Here is a 16,567-nt window from a genome sequence, read left to right on the forward strand (position 1 = left end):
AAATAAACCTGAGTACGGTTTTATGAAATCTAGTGCATGGCCCCCATCGGGTTTACATGTGCCTTAAACCTAAGAAATCCAAGATGTACTGATTTTTGTACCAGTAAAACCAGTGCTAAAAACAACAACAAATCAAGCATACTTTTGCTGGATTTGTTGTGTTTTGACCAGCATATTCTGGATTTTTTAGCAGGGTGACTGACATATTAGGCCATCTTGTGGTCAAATGTGTACATCACAGCTTTTAAGGTCTAAACTCGCCTTTTGGTCTAGTGAACGTCGGAAAATTAAAAAGAATAATTCGATTTTTCTTGTCATGGGCCGTGCAACACAACAAGACGTTCTCAAGCATGGACAGAGTGATTGACAGCTACAAGTTACATTTAATTCAGATGAAAAGTCAAAAATGAGAAAATCCTAGTCCTTCTAAAAAATTAGCATATTGTGATCAAATTCATTATTTTCTGTGATGTACTGATAAACATTAGACTTTCATATATTTTAGATTCATTACACACAACTGAAGTAGTTCAAGCCTTTTATTGTTTTAATACTGATGATTTTGGCAAAAAAGTCAAGAAAAAACAAAAATCCCTGTCTCCAAAAATTAGCATATTTCATCCGACCAATACCAAAAAGTGTTTTCAATACAAAAAAAAAGTCAACCTTCAGTTAACTGTATCAGCTATGCACTCAATACTTGGTCGGGAATCCTTTTGCAGAAATGACTGCTTCAATGCGGCGTGGCATGGAGGCAATCAGCCTGTGGCACTGCTGAGGCGTTATGGAGGCCCAGGATGCTTTGATAGCGGCCTTAAGCTCATCCACAGTGTTGGGTCTGGTGTCTCTCAACTCCCTCTTCACAATATCACACAAATTCTCTATGGGGTTCAGGTCAGGAGAGTTGGCAGGCCAATTGAGCACAGTAATGCCATGGTCAGTAAACCATTTAGCAGTGGTTTTGGCACTGTAAGCAGGTGCCAGGCCGTGGTGAAAAATTAAATCTTCATCTCTATAAAGCTTTTCAGCAGATGGAAACACGAAGTGCTCCAAAATCTCCTGATAGCTAGCTGCATTGACCCTGCCCTTGATAAAACACAGTAGACCAACACCAGCAGCTGACATGGCACCCCAGACCATCACTGACTGTGGGTACTTGACACCGGACGTCAGGCATTTTGGAACTTTCCCCTCCCCAGTCTTCCTCCAACCTCTGGGACCTTGATTTCCAAATGACATGCAAAATTTGCTTTCATCTGAAAAAAGTACTTTGGACCACTGAGCAACAGTCCAGTGCTGCTTCTCTGTTGCCCAGGTCAGGCGCTTCTGCCACTGTTTCAGGTTCAAAAGTGGCTTGACCTGGAAAATGCGGCACTCGTAACCCATTTCCAGGTTTCTGCAGGTCCCCCAAGGTCTGGAATCGCCCCTTCTCCACATTCTTTCTCAGGGTGCGGTCACCTCTTCTGGTTGTGCAGCGTTTCCTGCCACACTTTTTCCTTCCCACAGACGTCCCACTGAGGTGCCTTGATACAGCACTCTGGGAACCGCCTATTCGCTCAGAAATTTCTTTCTGTGTCTTAGCCTCTTGCTTGAGGGTGTCAATGATGGCCTTCTGGACAGCAGTCAGGTCGGCAGTCTTGCCCATGGTTCTGGTTTTGAGTAATGAACCAGGCTGGGAATCTTTTGCAAGGGTTTTGAGTTAATTCGTCGATTCAGATGATTAGTTTAGTAGCTTCTCTAGATTACCTTTTCATGATATGCTTTTTTTTTTTTTTTTTAGACAGGGATTTTTGTTTTTTCTTGACTTTTTTGCCCAAATCATCAATATTAAAACAATAAAAGTCTTGAACTACTTTAGTTGTGTGTAATGAATCTAAAATATATGAAAGTCTAATGTTTAGCAGTACATTACAGAAAATAATGAACTTTATCACAATATGCTAATTTTTTGAGAAGGACTAGTACATGAGTAGTAAATAGGAAGGGATGCAATTAGCAATTTAGTATCAATATGATGATCTATCGCGATACTTTGTATGTACAGGCAGTGTTGTTAATAACGGTGTATTTTTGTCAGTAATGAGTAATCTAAATTACTTTTCCCATCTTTGCAACGTGGTTACCGTTACTGAGGAAGTGAAGGCGTGCGTTACTACAATTTGGTTGAATGACGAGAGATGTCTGAGAGACAAGGAGGGAGCAGAGCGGGAGCGGGGAGGAGAGAAGGGGGTTGTGACGCCGCTGCAAATGCGACGCTAGGTGGCTCTAAGCATTAGTATAGCGTTCGCGTTCTTGCTAGCATTAGCATTTAGCGTGGTGAACGTCATCTTAAATGGTGGGTACAATCAAATGAAAATAATGGACTGTTTTCCTGTTCAGTATGCATTATCATTACCAAGTGGATGTTGCCCTTGTAGATGCTACAATGTAATTTTTTTTTTATTACCAAAAATAGTCACTTGCCCTAAACTTATCTTGAATGACGTATCCATATACCTTGTGTGATTTTTTATTTTTTTTATTTTTATTTTTTTTAAATCAAACAACTAGAGCAAAGATACATGGGGCGGGTTCAGTAAAACAGGAAAAACAAAAGGGCCATTTTCTCACAGCATTTGAAAGTTAAGTTTGTATACCACTACACTCTTACAGCATATAGGTGAAATTTAAAATAATGTAAAAAGGGGAATCTTTTTTTTTTTTTTTTTTCTTAATGAAAAAGTTCAATCAGTCGATAAAAACATGTTATGTGAAAGACGTTATAGAATGGTTCATGTAATAACGTGAAGAACATGAAATAGAACGTCAGGTACTTTGCCGAGTAACTACTCTTACTGAGTTACTAACTCAATTACTTTTTGGGAGAAGTAATTTGTAACTAACTAAAATATAAAGTTTTAAAATAAGATTAACAACACTGTGTATAGGTTATCGATATGCTCCTGCCAAGAAATAATATATTGCTTTAAAGAGGGGTCACTTTTAAAGAAAATTGTGTTCAAATTTATTCAACTCCCAGTGCAATATAATGTTGTAGATTGTCATTTGATTTTCATATTTATAATGAAATCAAATTAAAACTTAAAAAGTTTACAAATGCGTTGTCAATGTTACAGTTAAATCCTTACTTGATCCGTTTATGAAAGAGATTTTTTTTTTTTTTTAAAGTCAGACTTATTGAACACTACGGCAGTGTGTAATTGTAAATATAACTGCCATAAAACCCTTGGGTAGCCACCAAAATTTACCTCTACAAAAGTGTTTTTGTTAAGAAATACCCATTTTTTTAAAAACAATGTTGCAATAAGATCGTGTTGCTCGATTTATTTACAGAAATGCTGCACTGAAATATTCTCATCTGTGAGGAAGCCAAACGTTTTTTACAGATCGTCCATAATCAGAGGTGGGTAGTAATGCGTTACATTTACTCTGTTACATGAACTTGAGTAACTTTTTGAGAAAAATGTACTTCTTAGTGTAGTTTTACCTCGTAATACTTTTTACTATTACTTGAATAGATTTTTAAAGAAGGAACACTACTCTTACGCCACTACTTTGGGCTACACTTGAGTCGTTACTTTTTCCTCTTTATTTCACATTTGACTTTTTCGCCAGAGATGCCGACAGTTGCTCTACCAGTTTCACCAATGATATAATAATAACTCTTCATATAGATGTTGTGCTGAGAAAAAAATCAATGTTTTAAAAAATCAGACGTTGTAAGCAGTTCCTCAAAATGTTACTCATTACTTGAGTATTCTTTTCAACAATTTTTTTTTTTTTTTAAACTTGTACTTGAGTAATTTTTTTGGATGACTACTTTTACTTGAGCTATATAATTTAGAAGTGACACTACTCTTGCTTGAGTAAAATTTTTGGCTAATCTACCTATTTCTGTCCATAGTAGTGCAAAAAATAAATCTTAACTTGTCTTTTTTCTTTTATATTTGTATCATGGAGTATCATGAATTAATTTGCTGACCCTTGTATCAATATTTTTTGTATTACTATATCATACCATCCCGAAGAAACGCATAGAAATAGTTTGGACTCACTGGCTGCCATTGACGGTGATCGATGATATTCTATATTCTAATATATCTATTATTGTAACCAAGGGTGTTTGCATAGGGACGGTAGGGACAAAACACTATCAACTTTTCAGGATGCTCAAATTGTCCCCACCAACTTTTAAGCAACCTTATTTGCGTTACATAATGACTTCAGTTATATAAGTCATTAGGTAGATATTTTTTAATTCTTGTAATTGACCCCACCATTATTTAGTGAATTGTTTTCATTATGTACAGATTTACATGTACCTCCTTTCACTTGCTGAATGTGCTGGTCAAATTTTTTCCCCTCCTTAACGCACATTTGACCCCGACATTCACACACACATTAGAGATTACAGATATTACAATTTTTTTCAGCCAGCAGCAGCCATTGTAAGAAATGTAAAAAGATGTCAATGTTGTGGAAGTGGGGAACACAACACTAATTTTGCTACTGAAAGTCCAACCTGCATCAGAGTTAACATGACATTAATAAACTGTGTGAACTTGCTAACATGCAAAACTCGAGTAGGAAGCTGCTTAGAGAGATGTGTCCTCCTGTATGGGTTTTCAAACGGCCTCGAAAAATTTTCCGTTCGCCCGTAAATGGCAATTTTCCAAAAAAAAAAAAAAAAAAGGTTTCAAAATGTATCTAGTCCCACAATTTTTGACCAAATCACATAATTTGGCCATCAAAAATTCCGGGATGGTGAGGGCATAAAGGTTGTATACAGAATTTGGCAAAAATTTACGGTTCCCCGGAAATTTGCCAAAATGTTTCCTATTCATTATTAATGAAAAAAATACAGAGCGCTGCACAGCCCGAACCGTTTGACCAATCGGCACCACACCCCCCAAACGTCCCCAAATGCCATGATATGACTAGGCCACGCCCCCAAATGTACCCAAATGACCATATATGACTAGGCCACGCCCCCAAATGTCCCCAAATGACCTGATATGACTAGGCCACGCCCACTAACTCCCCAAACGACCTGATATGACTAGGCCACGCCCCCAAATCGTTCCCAAATGACCTGCTGACTAGGCCACGCCCCCAAATGTTCCCAAATGACCTGATATGACTAGGCCACGCCCACTAACTCCCCAAACGACCTGATATGACTAGGCCACGCCCCCCAAATCGTTCCCAAATGACCTGCTGACTAGGCCACGCCCCCCAAATGTTCCCAAATGACCTGATATGACTAGGCCACGCCCCCAAATGTTCCCAAATGACCTGTTATGACTAGGCCACGCCCCCCAAATGTTCCCAAATGACCTGATAAAATGTCCACAAACCAACCTGGGCGGGGCTAAGATCTGTATCTCCACACAGGAAAGACCCAGGTGTAATTTCTCCAGAAATTGCAGTTTCTAGTTTATTTTTGTTATTACTTGACAAAGAAGTTTTTCAGTTATATTTAATTTCTTTGTTTAGACAATGATGAGTGGTTTTAAGACAAATGTTTGTTTGTTTGTTTGTTTGTTTGTTTGTTTGTTTGTTTTTTGTTTGTTTGTTTTCCTGGGCACTTAAGAGATGATTAACAAGCTTGTATTTATTGTGTATGTTAATATAATTTGTGTTCAAATAATGCAATTTAGATTTGCTCATAAAAGTTGGACATTTTTTCTTGAAGCTTTCGAAATGCTTCTTTACTAGTTTTTGAGACGAAAGGTTTGAATTGAACTGTGCAGACTGAACAAATACACATAAAAGTTGGTACAAGTCAATACAGATTTATTTTGCATTGATCATTATGAATGTCCCGTCCCCAGCAAAAAGTGTACAGGTACATGCAGGTTATGTATGGTATATCGTCCCTACCAATGTTGAAACCAAACGTACACCCTTGATTGTGACTACTTTATTGTTATTAAATCATAGGTTGCCACTTACAGCGATAGACGTCCTATCTAATTTGACTAAGAGATCAGATTAAAACCCTAAAAAGTAACATTTAAATAAAACAAACAAACAGACGCAAAAGAAAAGTCATTTTAAAAACATTGTTTTATTTTTGTGTGAAAAGATCAGGTAAACAAGCTGAGATGCTGCTGCAGTGGTTCTGACTTCATGTTCTATAATTAGAAGCAGTGACGTCACTGTGGGCGCGCCAGTGCAGCATCCTCTCAGCACTCAGCACATGGACCGGAACCAGCGGCACAAGAGGGATTAACCATAGCCGAGGAGGGAGTAAGTCCCACCCCGACATGCAGGCCAGCCTCCCCCTCTTCCTGATCCTCCTCTTGGTCCTCCTGTTACCCGGCTCTGGGCACGCTCTGCTCGGCTTCCGTCCGGAGGAGACCGGGCCGGAGCTGTCCGTGCAGGACGGGGTCCTGAAGGCCACCGAGGGGACGCGTTTCACTCTGCGGGTGTACTACTCCTCCTCCCCGCTGCACAGGCTCAACCGGACGCGGGCCACCAGCGCGGCCCCGTGGATCGCTTTTATCGAAGAGCCCGGCACCGAGGCGCTCCCCCGTCACGGACCGGACCCCCGGAACTTGTGCGCGGACAAGAGCGCGCGCACGTCCGACATCGAGGTGCTGGGCTCCTTCAAGTCGGCCTCCAGCCGGAACTCGGTTCTGGTGGAATTGCTAGCCAAGCAGCTGCGAAGAGGGGACCGCATCAAGTTCTACTCGGTGTGCATGTTAAGTTCTTTTAGAGTGGTTGCATACACTAGTACGAAAAAAGTAGCTTTGGGTTTAAAAAAAAAAACCAACAAAAAAAACAGTGCAACAGTAATGGAAGCCACATGCTTGGACACCAGATTTTCCTTAAATATTTTTTTATACAAAGTAAGAACCCATTACATTATCATAATCTGCTAATTATACAGTTTTAAACAAATTTATAATTTATTTTGTAAGATTAACTGAATATGATGCTGTGTTGAGGTAAAAACATCAAGGCTTTTCACGAACGCATGACAGTAATGAATTTACGACTCTAAACATACAAAATACAATTTTGGGAATAAATAGTGGATTTCGCCACATAGACATAACCATCTTTCAATTAAAAATGAACTATATTAGGTCTTCATGACTATATCCCTAAAGCAGACATGTCCAAAGTCCGGCCTGGGGGCAAAATGCGGCCCTTGGTCAAATTTCATCCGGCCCCCAGCCTCTGTCATAAAATCAATAACGTCTGGCCCGCACATAGACTTAATAAATTGGTCAGAAGTACTGCTACCAGCATATGAAGTAGTTTACACACTAAATGCTGCTCCTCATTTACCCACTAAAAGGCAGCAGCACTCTAAGCAACATTACCCCATATGACTCTTTACTCCTGATTTTCTAAAATGGCGAAAATCAACAAAAAAAAAGTTGAGTACGACAGTACAACGCTTCAAGGATAGGTGGAAATTTCTTCACTAAAATACACAACAACTGTGTCTGCCTCATTTGCAAAGAGACAGTCACTGTTATTAAAGAGTACAATTTGAGGCGATATTACCAAACGAGACACACTGACATGTATGACAAGATTACAGGGAAGATACGTAGCGAGAAATTGAAGCAACTTGAAGATAGTTTAATTTTACAGCAGCAGTATTTCACAAGAGCCCGAGAGTCGAAAGAGGACGCCACAAAGGCTAGTTGCAAGATTGGTGAAATTATTAATTAAAAATAATAATAAAGCAAATGTGACACAAGGAATGGCTTGCTAAAATTTGCTTAAATATATTGTTCTATGTAAAGAACGTCAGCCAGGGTCGACCCCCCACATTTTTACCACAACAAATCTGGCCCCCTTTGCAAAAAATTTGGACACCCCTGCCCTAAAGTCTTCGAAGACAGGTTAGCTTCATGACAATCGCCTGATAGACATCCAATTAATTTTGACCAGGAGACAAAATGAAAACCCCAAATTGCAAACAATCGCTGCCCGCTCTCCCAGTCAAACTGACTTGTTGGACGTCTCATACAATCAATGGGACCCAATGAGTTAAGCTGGATATATTTTTTCCCCCAGGTGTGTGCCTTTGACGGGTCAAAGTGGGAGCACTACCGCACTAGGGACTACTGGCTGGCGGTGGTGGAACGTTCCGGTGAAGCTCCTGAGCTGTGGCTGCAGGTTCTGGTGTCGGTGCTACTGCTGGCATTGTCGGCGCTCTTCAGCGGACTCAACCTGAGTCTACTGGCATTGGACCCCGTTGAGCTGCAGGTTCTGCAGAACAGCGGCACTGACAAGGAGCAACGTTATGCCCGAAAGATCGAATCGGTGCGACGGCATGGTGAGTAAAAATACACAATATAAAAAAAAAACAAACATTAAATATATGTCATAATACTGTCAACTAGCAATGTGCCGGTATGAGTTTTTGATTACATGATAACCTTAAGCTAAAATACCGCGGTTTCACTGTATTGGAATTATAGCTCTAAAATGTGTTATTTTTTTAGATTTATCGGTTAATCCCCCACCCCCATTGAACAGGATTTTTTTTTTAAATTTCACAACATATTTTCAAATTGAAACATCAACATGAATATGTGAGAATAAATAAAAAATAACTGAAATATTTTGAATATAATTGAACTCACTAACTTATAGACTAAAGCCACAGCCACAGCTCAAGTTGCTAAACATTAGAACAAAAATAGATATTTTCCACAAAAAAGTTAAAACACTTTTAAATAAAACTCTCTCTCTCTCTCTCTCTCTCTCTCTCTCTCTCTCTCTCTCTCTCTCTCTCTCTCTCTCTCTCTCTCTCTCTCTCTCTCTCTCTCAAATATATATATATACACACACACAAACACACACACACAAGGCAGAAAAAGCAGTTTCTGCTCTTGCACCCCTCTTTACAATAAAGTACTGCATTTGAAGCCAAAAGAACTGTTGTGTTTGAGTTCACGACCGCATATATCGTTATCGGTTTGATATCGGTATCAGATTTTTGGAGTTGGATAGTACCAGGATATCGGTTATCAGTTAAAAAGTCATTATCGGACAACTCTTAATTTATCTTTTTTTTCTACTACAATGTTTGAGTGTTTATTCAATTTCTTCAATGGCTAGCGAAATATAAATTAAACGAACTTTTATGGTTCAAGTTGAACATTAGAGGTGTTTCATTCACCAAGCACAAGAGATGTAATGAAATATCAGTCGGGATCAAAACATCGATTGAGTAAGAAACAATCCAATCAAATCGATAGAAACGCAAAACATCGATCAAAATTGTCTCATCTTTTAGGTATGCCGTTTTGTTAAAAAGATTGTTCAATGTCTGAAATTTTTTGCCGACAAAATTGTCAAACAGTTAAAATACCTTTGCTTCGAATTAGTGCTGCAACGATTAATCGATTAACTCGAGTATTCGATCAGAAAAAAAGATTAGAATTAAATGTTGCTGCTTCGAGTATTCGTTTAATTAAAGTGGCCCTGTAATGGTTTGCTTTGAAAGTGTTTGCGTTTAGCTTTATTGATCTGGGTGGATAAACTGCCCTCTAGTCTGCCTCATTTCACATGGCTGAATCCAGTTGCTCCCTGTAAAGACCAACCTAAGCTGTTTTTGTTTGCGCTAAGGTTTTTTTTTTTTTATGCATTTGTATTTTAGTTTATAGGTATATTTAGCCATTTTTTGTGGGAATGTGTGTCTGAACCATTTGTTGAGAGCATTGTAAAAAAAAAAAAAAATGTTAGCATTTAATAGCATTTAAGCTAGCTGACTTTTGCTATGTAAGTTCGCCAATTTTTCTTTTGTTGTACATAGATCCTTATTTATTCATTTTTTATACCGTTTGAGGCTCAGCTCAGGTATTTTAATTTTTTATGTTCCTTATCCGATCACTAGATTATTATATTTATATATTTATTATTAGCGGCACGGTGGCTTAGTGGTTAGCACATCTGCCTCATAGTTCTGAGATCAAGGGTTCAATCCCGGGCTTCGGCCTTCCTGTGTGGAGTTTGCATGTTCTCCCCGTGCCTGCGTGGGTTTCCTCCGGGAACTCCGGTTTCTTCCCACATCCCAAAAACATGCATGGTAGGCTGATTGAACACTCTAAATTGTCCGTAGGTATGAGTGTGTGCGTGAAAGGTTGTATGTCTCCTTGTGCTCTGCGATTGGCTGGCAACCAGTTCAGGGTGTCCCCTGCCTACTGCCCGTAGTTGGCTGGGATAGGCTCCAGCACCTCCGCGACCCTCGTGAGGAAAAGCGGCATGGAAAATGAATGAATGAATGAATATTTATTATTATAGATTGATTCGCTGCTCAGCCTTCGCCGCGTACAGACGCACTCTGAAGCACTCTCTTATCTTAACTGATAAACGCTCAGGGCCAGCAAACTCGACTCCCAGTATGGCTCCAAAGAATTTTAAACCTGGAGACTTGGATGAAATAAAATCCTCCATACAGAAGTTGGAGGTCTCCTTGACTGGCTTGATTCAAAACCAGAATCAAGAAATCGTCAGAGAGCTCCATTTAATTCGCGCTGAAAACGGGAAACTCAAGCAGGCGGTCGAGGAGAGAGATTTTCGCATCAAGAAGCTGGAAATTTTGGCTGACGATCTCGACCAGTGCCGACGCGCAAATGAGCTCATCATTTCTGGATTACAACTGACGCCTGGCCCAGGGGATGTATGTTCCATGCCTGAATGTGTGTCCTTAGTTGTATGGGGGACGGGAAACTTATAAGCATATGCTTCATCTCGTCCGCCTTTATCGTCTTCTTTGGTTCCTTTGGGCAAATCATGTCACATTTTGTAATTGTCAATGATTGTCAATGATACCGATGATGATGACAACAAAATTCCATAAATTCGAACTAAATAGTTCATCGATTAATCGACTACTAAAATAATCGATAGCTGCAGCTGTACTTCGAATCGAATCGTAGCAGACTTTGTAATATCTGCAAATATCATATTGTAATATCAATATTGTACTGTATCATCATTGGTGATAATCAATTGTTGTCTAATAAGCCTACGTAGCACTAGAGTGAGCCCTTGTAAGAGACATTAAAAAGGACTGTAATTGTATTGATAACTGACGCTAAAGTGGAACACCCTTCTTGCAGGTAACTACGTTTTATGCACTCTGCTGTTGGGTACGGCGCTGATCAACTCTTCACTGGCCGTATGGATGTGCCGCATCCTGGGCATGACGTGGCTTTCAACCGCCACCTGCGCACTGGGAATTTTCTTCGTTGGCGAGATTCTGCCGCACTCGGCAGCGTCCCGCCACGGCCTGGCTATGGCGGCGCGCAGCATCTGGCTGACGCGCCTGCTCATGGTGCTCTCCTTCCCCGTGTCGTACCCGCTCAGCAAGCTGCTTGATCTCATCCTGCACCAGGAGATCTCCAACTTCTACACAAGAGAGAAGCTGCTGGAGATGCTGCGCGTCACCGACCCGTACCATGACTTGCTCAAGGTGAGAAAAATGCTGGCTGCATGATGACTCCACTGTTGTTAGGGTTTTAAATTAGGATTTCAAATGCGAGTTTTGGGTTTGCAGCTAGGATAAGGGTTTTACACAAGTTAGTGTTTCAAATTAGAGTTGGACTATAATTCTTTGTAACTGTAGTTTTTATTCATCTCATAATCATATATAGGAATTGTGTAATCTAATTGGTGTAATTCCCCTGTCGATCACTAGATACACACTTTTGTCTAAAACTAAATTTTGCTACAGAAGAACAATGAAAATAGGCGGTACAACAGCTAACCATAATTTTTGCTGAAGCATAGACTTCATAATGGTATTGACGGGTCAGATCGGTCATGCACTGCGCCTCGCCATCAAGTAGGGGGCCGCCCACATCAAGAGGAGCTATCAACAAACGCACGCAGCGCTCTAACGCCGGATTTCTGTTGAAAAAGTACGAATGCTGTACCGCATACAAACAGGAAGGATTGTCTCAGGAGTGATTTGTTCGAGGATTCAAGGTAATTATCATATTTTTCGTACCAAATCAATGGGAGGAATTAGCTGCTACTGCATTGGCATCATAGTTCGCAATATTTACGTAAATTAAACACAACTGCTTTTTTTTGCATTTAACCAAGAATCAAGACTTTTACGTCCATATCTATAAAGAATTTGTGGATTTAAGCATTTATTCATAAGAATTTTCACCGGAAAATTTCTGTTTACATAAGGCTGCCGCTAGCTACATTAACTAACAGTCTAGCATTGTACTTGGATGTATTTACGAAAAATAAATGCTAACTGCATGGGTTTTTTTGCTTTCAACCAAGAATCGAGACTGTTTTACGTCCACATCTATAAAGAATTCAGGGATTTAAGCATTTGTTCACAAGAATTTTCAACGAAAAAAGCTCTTTGTCTGTGATTCCACTCGGTCAGCTTTGGCGGCCTCAATGCAGGCATTTATCCACAAGAATTTTCACCGGAAAAGCTGTTTACATAAAGCAGCTGCTAGCTACATTCACTAACAAACTAGCATTGTACTTCGACATATTTACGTAAAATAAATGCTAACTGCACATTTTTTTTGCTCATAACCAAGAATCGAGACTGTTTTACATTCATATCTATAAAGATTTCGTGGATTTAAGGATATATTCAGAAGAATTTTCACTGGAAAAGCTGATTTCATAAGGCGGCCGCTGGCTACAGTCACTAACAGACTAGCATTGTACTTCGACATATTTTCGTAAAATAAATGCTAACTGCACGTTTTTTTTTTCTTTTCTGCTTTTAAACTAGAATCGTGATTGTTTTACGTCCATGTCTAGAACGAATTCAGGGATTTAGGCATTTATTCACAAGAATTTTCACTGGAAAAGCTGGTTACATAAGGCGGCAGCTAGCTACATTCACTAACAGACTAGCATTGTACTTCGACATATTTACGTAAAATAAATGCTAACTGCACGTTTTTTTTTTTTGCTTCTAACCAAGAATAGAGACTGTTTTGCGTCCATATCTATAACGAATTCAGGGATTTAAGCATTTATTCACGAGAATCTTCACCGGAAAAGCTCTGTTTACATGAGGCGGCCGCTAACTACATTCACTAACAGACTAGCATTGTACTTCGACATATTTACGTAAAATAAATGCTAACTGCACATTTTTTTGCTCATAAACAAGAATCGAGACTGTTTTACATCCATATCTATAAAGAATTCGTGGATTTAAGGATTTATTCACAACAATTTTCACCGGAAAAGCTCTGTTTACATAAGGCGGCCGCTAGCTACAGTCACTAACAGACTAGCATTGTACTTTGACATATTTACGTAAAATAAATGCTAACTGCACGTTTTTTTTTTTTTTTGCTTCTAACCAAGAATCGAGACTGTTTTGCGTCCATATCTATAACGAATTCAGGGATTTAAGCATTTATTCACGAGAATCTTCACCGGAAAAGCTCTGTTTACATGAGGCGGCCGCTAACTACATTCACTAACAGACTAGCATTGTACTTCGACATATTTACGTAAAATAAATGCTAACTGCACATTTTTTTGCTCATAAACAAGAATCGAGACTGTTTTACATCCATATCTATAAAGAATTCGTGGATTTAAGGATTTATTCACAACAATTTTCACCGGAAAAGCTCTGTTTACATAAGGCGGCCGCTAGCTACAGTCACTAAAAGACAAGCATTGTACTTTGACATATTTACGTAAAATAAATGCTAACTGCACATTTTTTTTTTTTTTTTTTGCTTTTAACCAAGAATCGAGACTGCTCTACGTCCATATCTATAAAGAATTCGGGGATTTAAGGATTTATTCACAAGAATTTTCACCGGAAAAGCTCTGTTTACAGAAGGCGGCCGCTAGCTACATTCACTAACAGACTAGCATTGGAGTTCGACAAATTTATGTCAAATAAATACAAACCGCACGTTTTAACCAAGAATCGAGACTGTTTTACGTCCATATCTATAAAGAATTCGGGGATTTAAGCATTTATTCAGAAGAATTTTCACCGGAAAAGCTCCGTTTACATAAGGTGGCCGCTAGCTACATTAACTAACAGACTAGCATTGTACTTGGATATATTTACGTAAAATTAATGCTAACTGCATGGGGGTTTTATTTGCTTTCATCCACAAATCAAGACTGTTTTACATCCACATCTATAAAGAGTTCAGGTATTTAAGCATTTATTCACAAGAATTTTCAACGAAAAAAGCTCTTTGTGATTCCACACGGTCAGCATTGGCAGCCTCACCAACAATGCAGGCCCCCTATTTATCGGCCCCGTGTCCCGTCAATACATTATGAAGTCTACGGCTAAAGATTATTAATGTTTCAATTCTGATGTCTTCATTCCGATAGCAACGGCGGTCGTTCCATTTTTGTTCTCGATTTCCTCTAGGAGGAGCTGAACATCATCCAGGGGGCTCTGGAGCTGCGTAGCAAGACTGTAGAGGATGTTCTGACCCCACTTGGGGATTGCTTCATGTTGGCGGCCGACACCCTTCTGGACTTCAACACCATGACAGAAGTCCACCAGAGTGGCTACACGCGTATCCCCGTGTACAAGGACACCCGCGCCAACATCGTCGACGTGCTGTTCGTTAAGGACCTGGCCTTCGTCGACCCGGATGACTGCACGCCCCTGCAGACTGTGACACAGTTCTACATGCGGCCACTGCACTTTGTGTTCAGTGACACCACTCTGGACGCCATGCTGGAGGAGTTCAAAAAAGGTACGATGAAAGGAGGCGTGTTCAGAAGGAGCAGAGGGCAACCAGGGTTTCAAACTAGGGTTAGAGATAGTCTTGCGCTGATACAAATTTTTGGTTCATTTGCTGCCACCTTCCCAATTCAAATTGATTGGACATCTACTAGAGATAAACTTACAACAGTTGGGTGAAAATAGCTTGCTTTTCTGTTTATTAGTTTATTCATTCAGTCATTCATTCCATCCGTGAACAAAATCTCAAGCAAATGGAGAGTCAAATTTTACGTCGGATGTCGAAAAGATCGTGTGTCGATGCGATCGTATGTCGAGGTACTACTGTATTTGGATTTTAGTGCCACATCGGGTATCGGTATTTAAACTGTGTTTAGGGATTCAAATTAATAATTCAAGGAAAGGCATTATGGATTCATTTCTTGGTTCAGTTTTCAGTCCAGGGTTAGGGCTTCAAGTTATGGTTGAAGTTAGGGTTAGGGCTTAAAAATGGGGTTTAAGACATCTTAAGGGTTTCAAAACAACTGTTAGTGATTACAATTAACATTTCAAATCAGGGTAAAGTATTTCAAATTATTTTTCTTTAAGCCAAGATTAGGGTTTCAAACAAGGATGAGGGTTTTAATTTAGGATATAAAGGCAAAATCAAGTTCTAAAATTAGGCTGGCCGAGTGCTGGCTGACCAATCAGACTTTTTTTTTTTGGTCAGAATTAATTTTTTCGTATTCACTAGGGCTGTCAAAATTATTGCGTTAACGGGCGCTAATTAGTTTTTTAAATTAATCACGTTAAAATTTTTGACGCAATTAACGCACGTGCCCCACTCAAACAGACTACAATGACAGGACACTGGAATGTCCGCTTGTTGCTTGTTTTTTGCTGTTTGGCGCCCTCTGCTGGCGTTTGGGTCCAACTGATTTTATGGGCTAGTACCATGAGTGAGCATGGTGTAATTATTGACATCAACAATGGCGAGCTACTAGTTTTTTTTTTTTTATTAAAAAATTTTACTAATTTTAATCAAACGAAAAAAGAGTGGTTTTAATATAAAATTTCTATAACTTGTACTAACATTTATCTTTTAAGAACTACAAGTCTTTCTATCCATGGATTGCTTTAAGAGAATGTTGATAATGTTAATACCATCTTGTTGATTTATTGTTATAATAAACAAATAGGGTACTTATGTACCGTATGTTGAATGTATATATCCGTCTTGTGTCTTATCTTTCCATTCCAACAATAATTTACAGAAAAATATGGCCTATTTTATAGATGGTTTGAATTGCGATTAATTACGATTAATTAATTTTTAAGCTGTAATTAACTCGATTAAAGATTTAAATCGTTTGACAGTCCTAGTATCGACACTAGGGTTGTTCCGATCATGTTTTTTTTGCTCCCGATCCCGATCGTTTTAGTATGAGTATCTGCCGATCCCGATATTTCCCGATCCGATTGCTATTTTTTGCTCCCGATTCAATTCCAATGATTCCCGATAATTTTTCCCAATCATATACATTTTGGCAATGCATTAAGAAAAAAATGAATAAAACTCGGACGAATATATACATTCAACATACAGTACATAAGTACTGTATTTGTTTATCATGACAATAAATCCTCAAGATGGCATTTACATTATTAACATTCTTTCTGTGAGAGGGATCCACGGATAGAAAGACTTGTGACTTTGTATATTGTGACTAAATATTGCCATCTAGTGTATTTGTTGAGCTTTCAGTAAATGATACTGTAGCCATGCCCAAATGCATGATGGGAAGTGGAACCATGACTGTGCGTAGTGCTATCAATTGATATATCTTCTCTGCATTGGAAAATAACAAAGTGTTAAGAAAAAGATCAATT

The 16,567-nt window shown here is 39.2% G+C and overlaps 1 protein-coding gene across 1 annotated transcript in view; it reads left to right on the forward strand.

Moving 5' to 3' along the window:
* Positions 1-3,307: 3,307 nt before the first annotated feature.
* The window catches only part of LOC130921048 (metal transporter CNNM1-like), a 34,809-nt gene continuing 21,549 nt past the window's right edge, over positions 3,308-16,567 (forward strand). Inside the window, exons 1-5 of the mRNA XM_057844663.1 lie at positions 3,308-3,403; positions 6,148-6,698; positions 8,041-8,302; positions 11,097-11,449; positions 14,378-14,711. Of these exons, the coding sequence (XP_057700646.1) occupies positions 6,270-6,698; positions 8,041-8,302; positions 11,097-11,449; positions 14,378-14,711 (1,378 nt within the window). The 5' untranslated portion in view covers positions 3,308-3,403; positions 6,148-6,269. The remainder of the gene's footprint in view (positions 3,404-6,147; positions 6,699-8,040; positions 8,303-11,096; positions 11,450-14,377; positions 14,712-16,567) is intronic.

This window comes from Corythoichthys intestinalis, chromosome 8 (assembly GCF_030265065.1).
Source record: "Corythoichthys intestinalis isolate RoL2023-P3 chromosome 8, ASM3026506v1, whole genome shotgun sequence".
NCBI lineage: Eukaryota > Metazoa > Chordata > Actinopteri > Syngnathiformes > Syngnathidae > Corythoichthys > Corythoichthys intestinalis.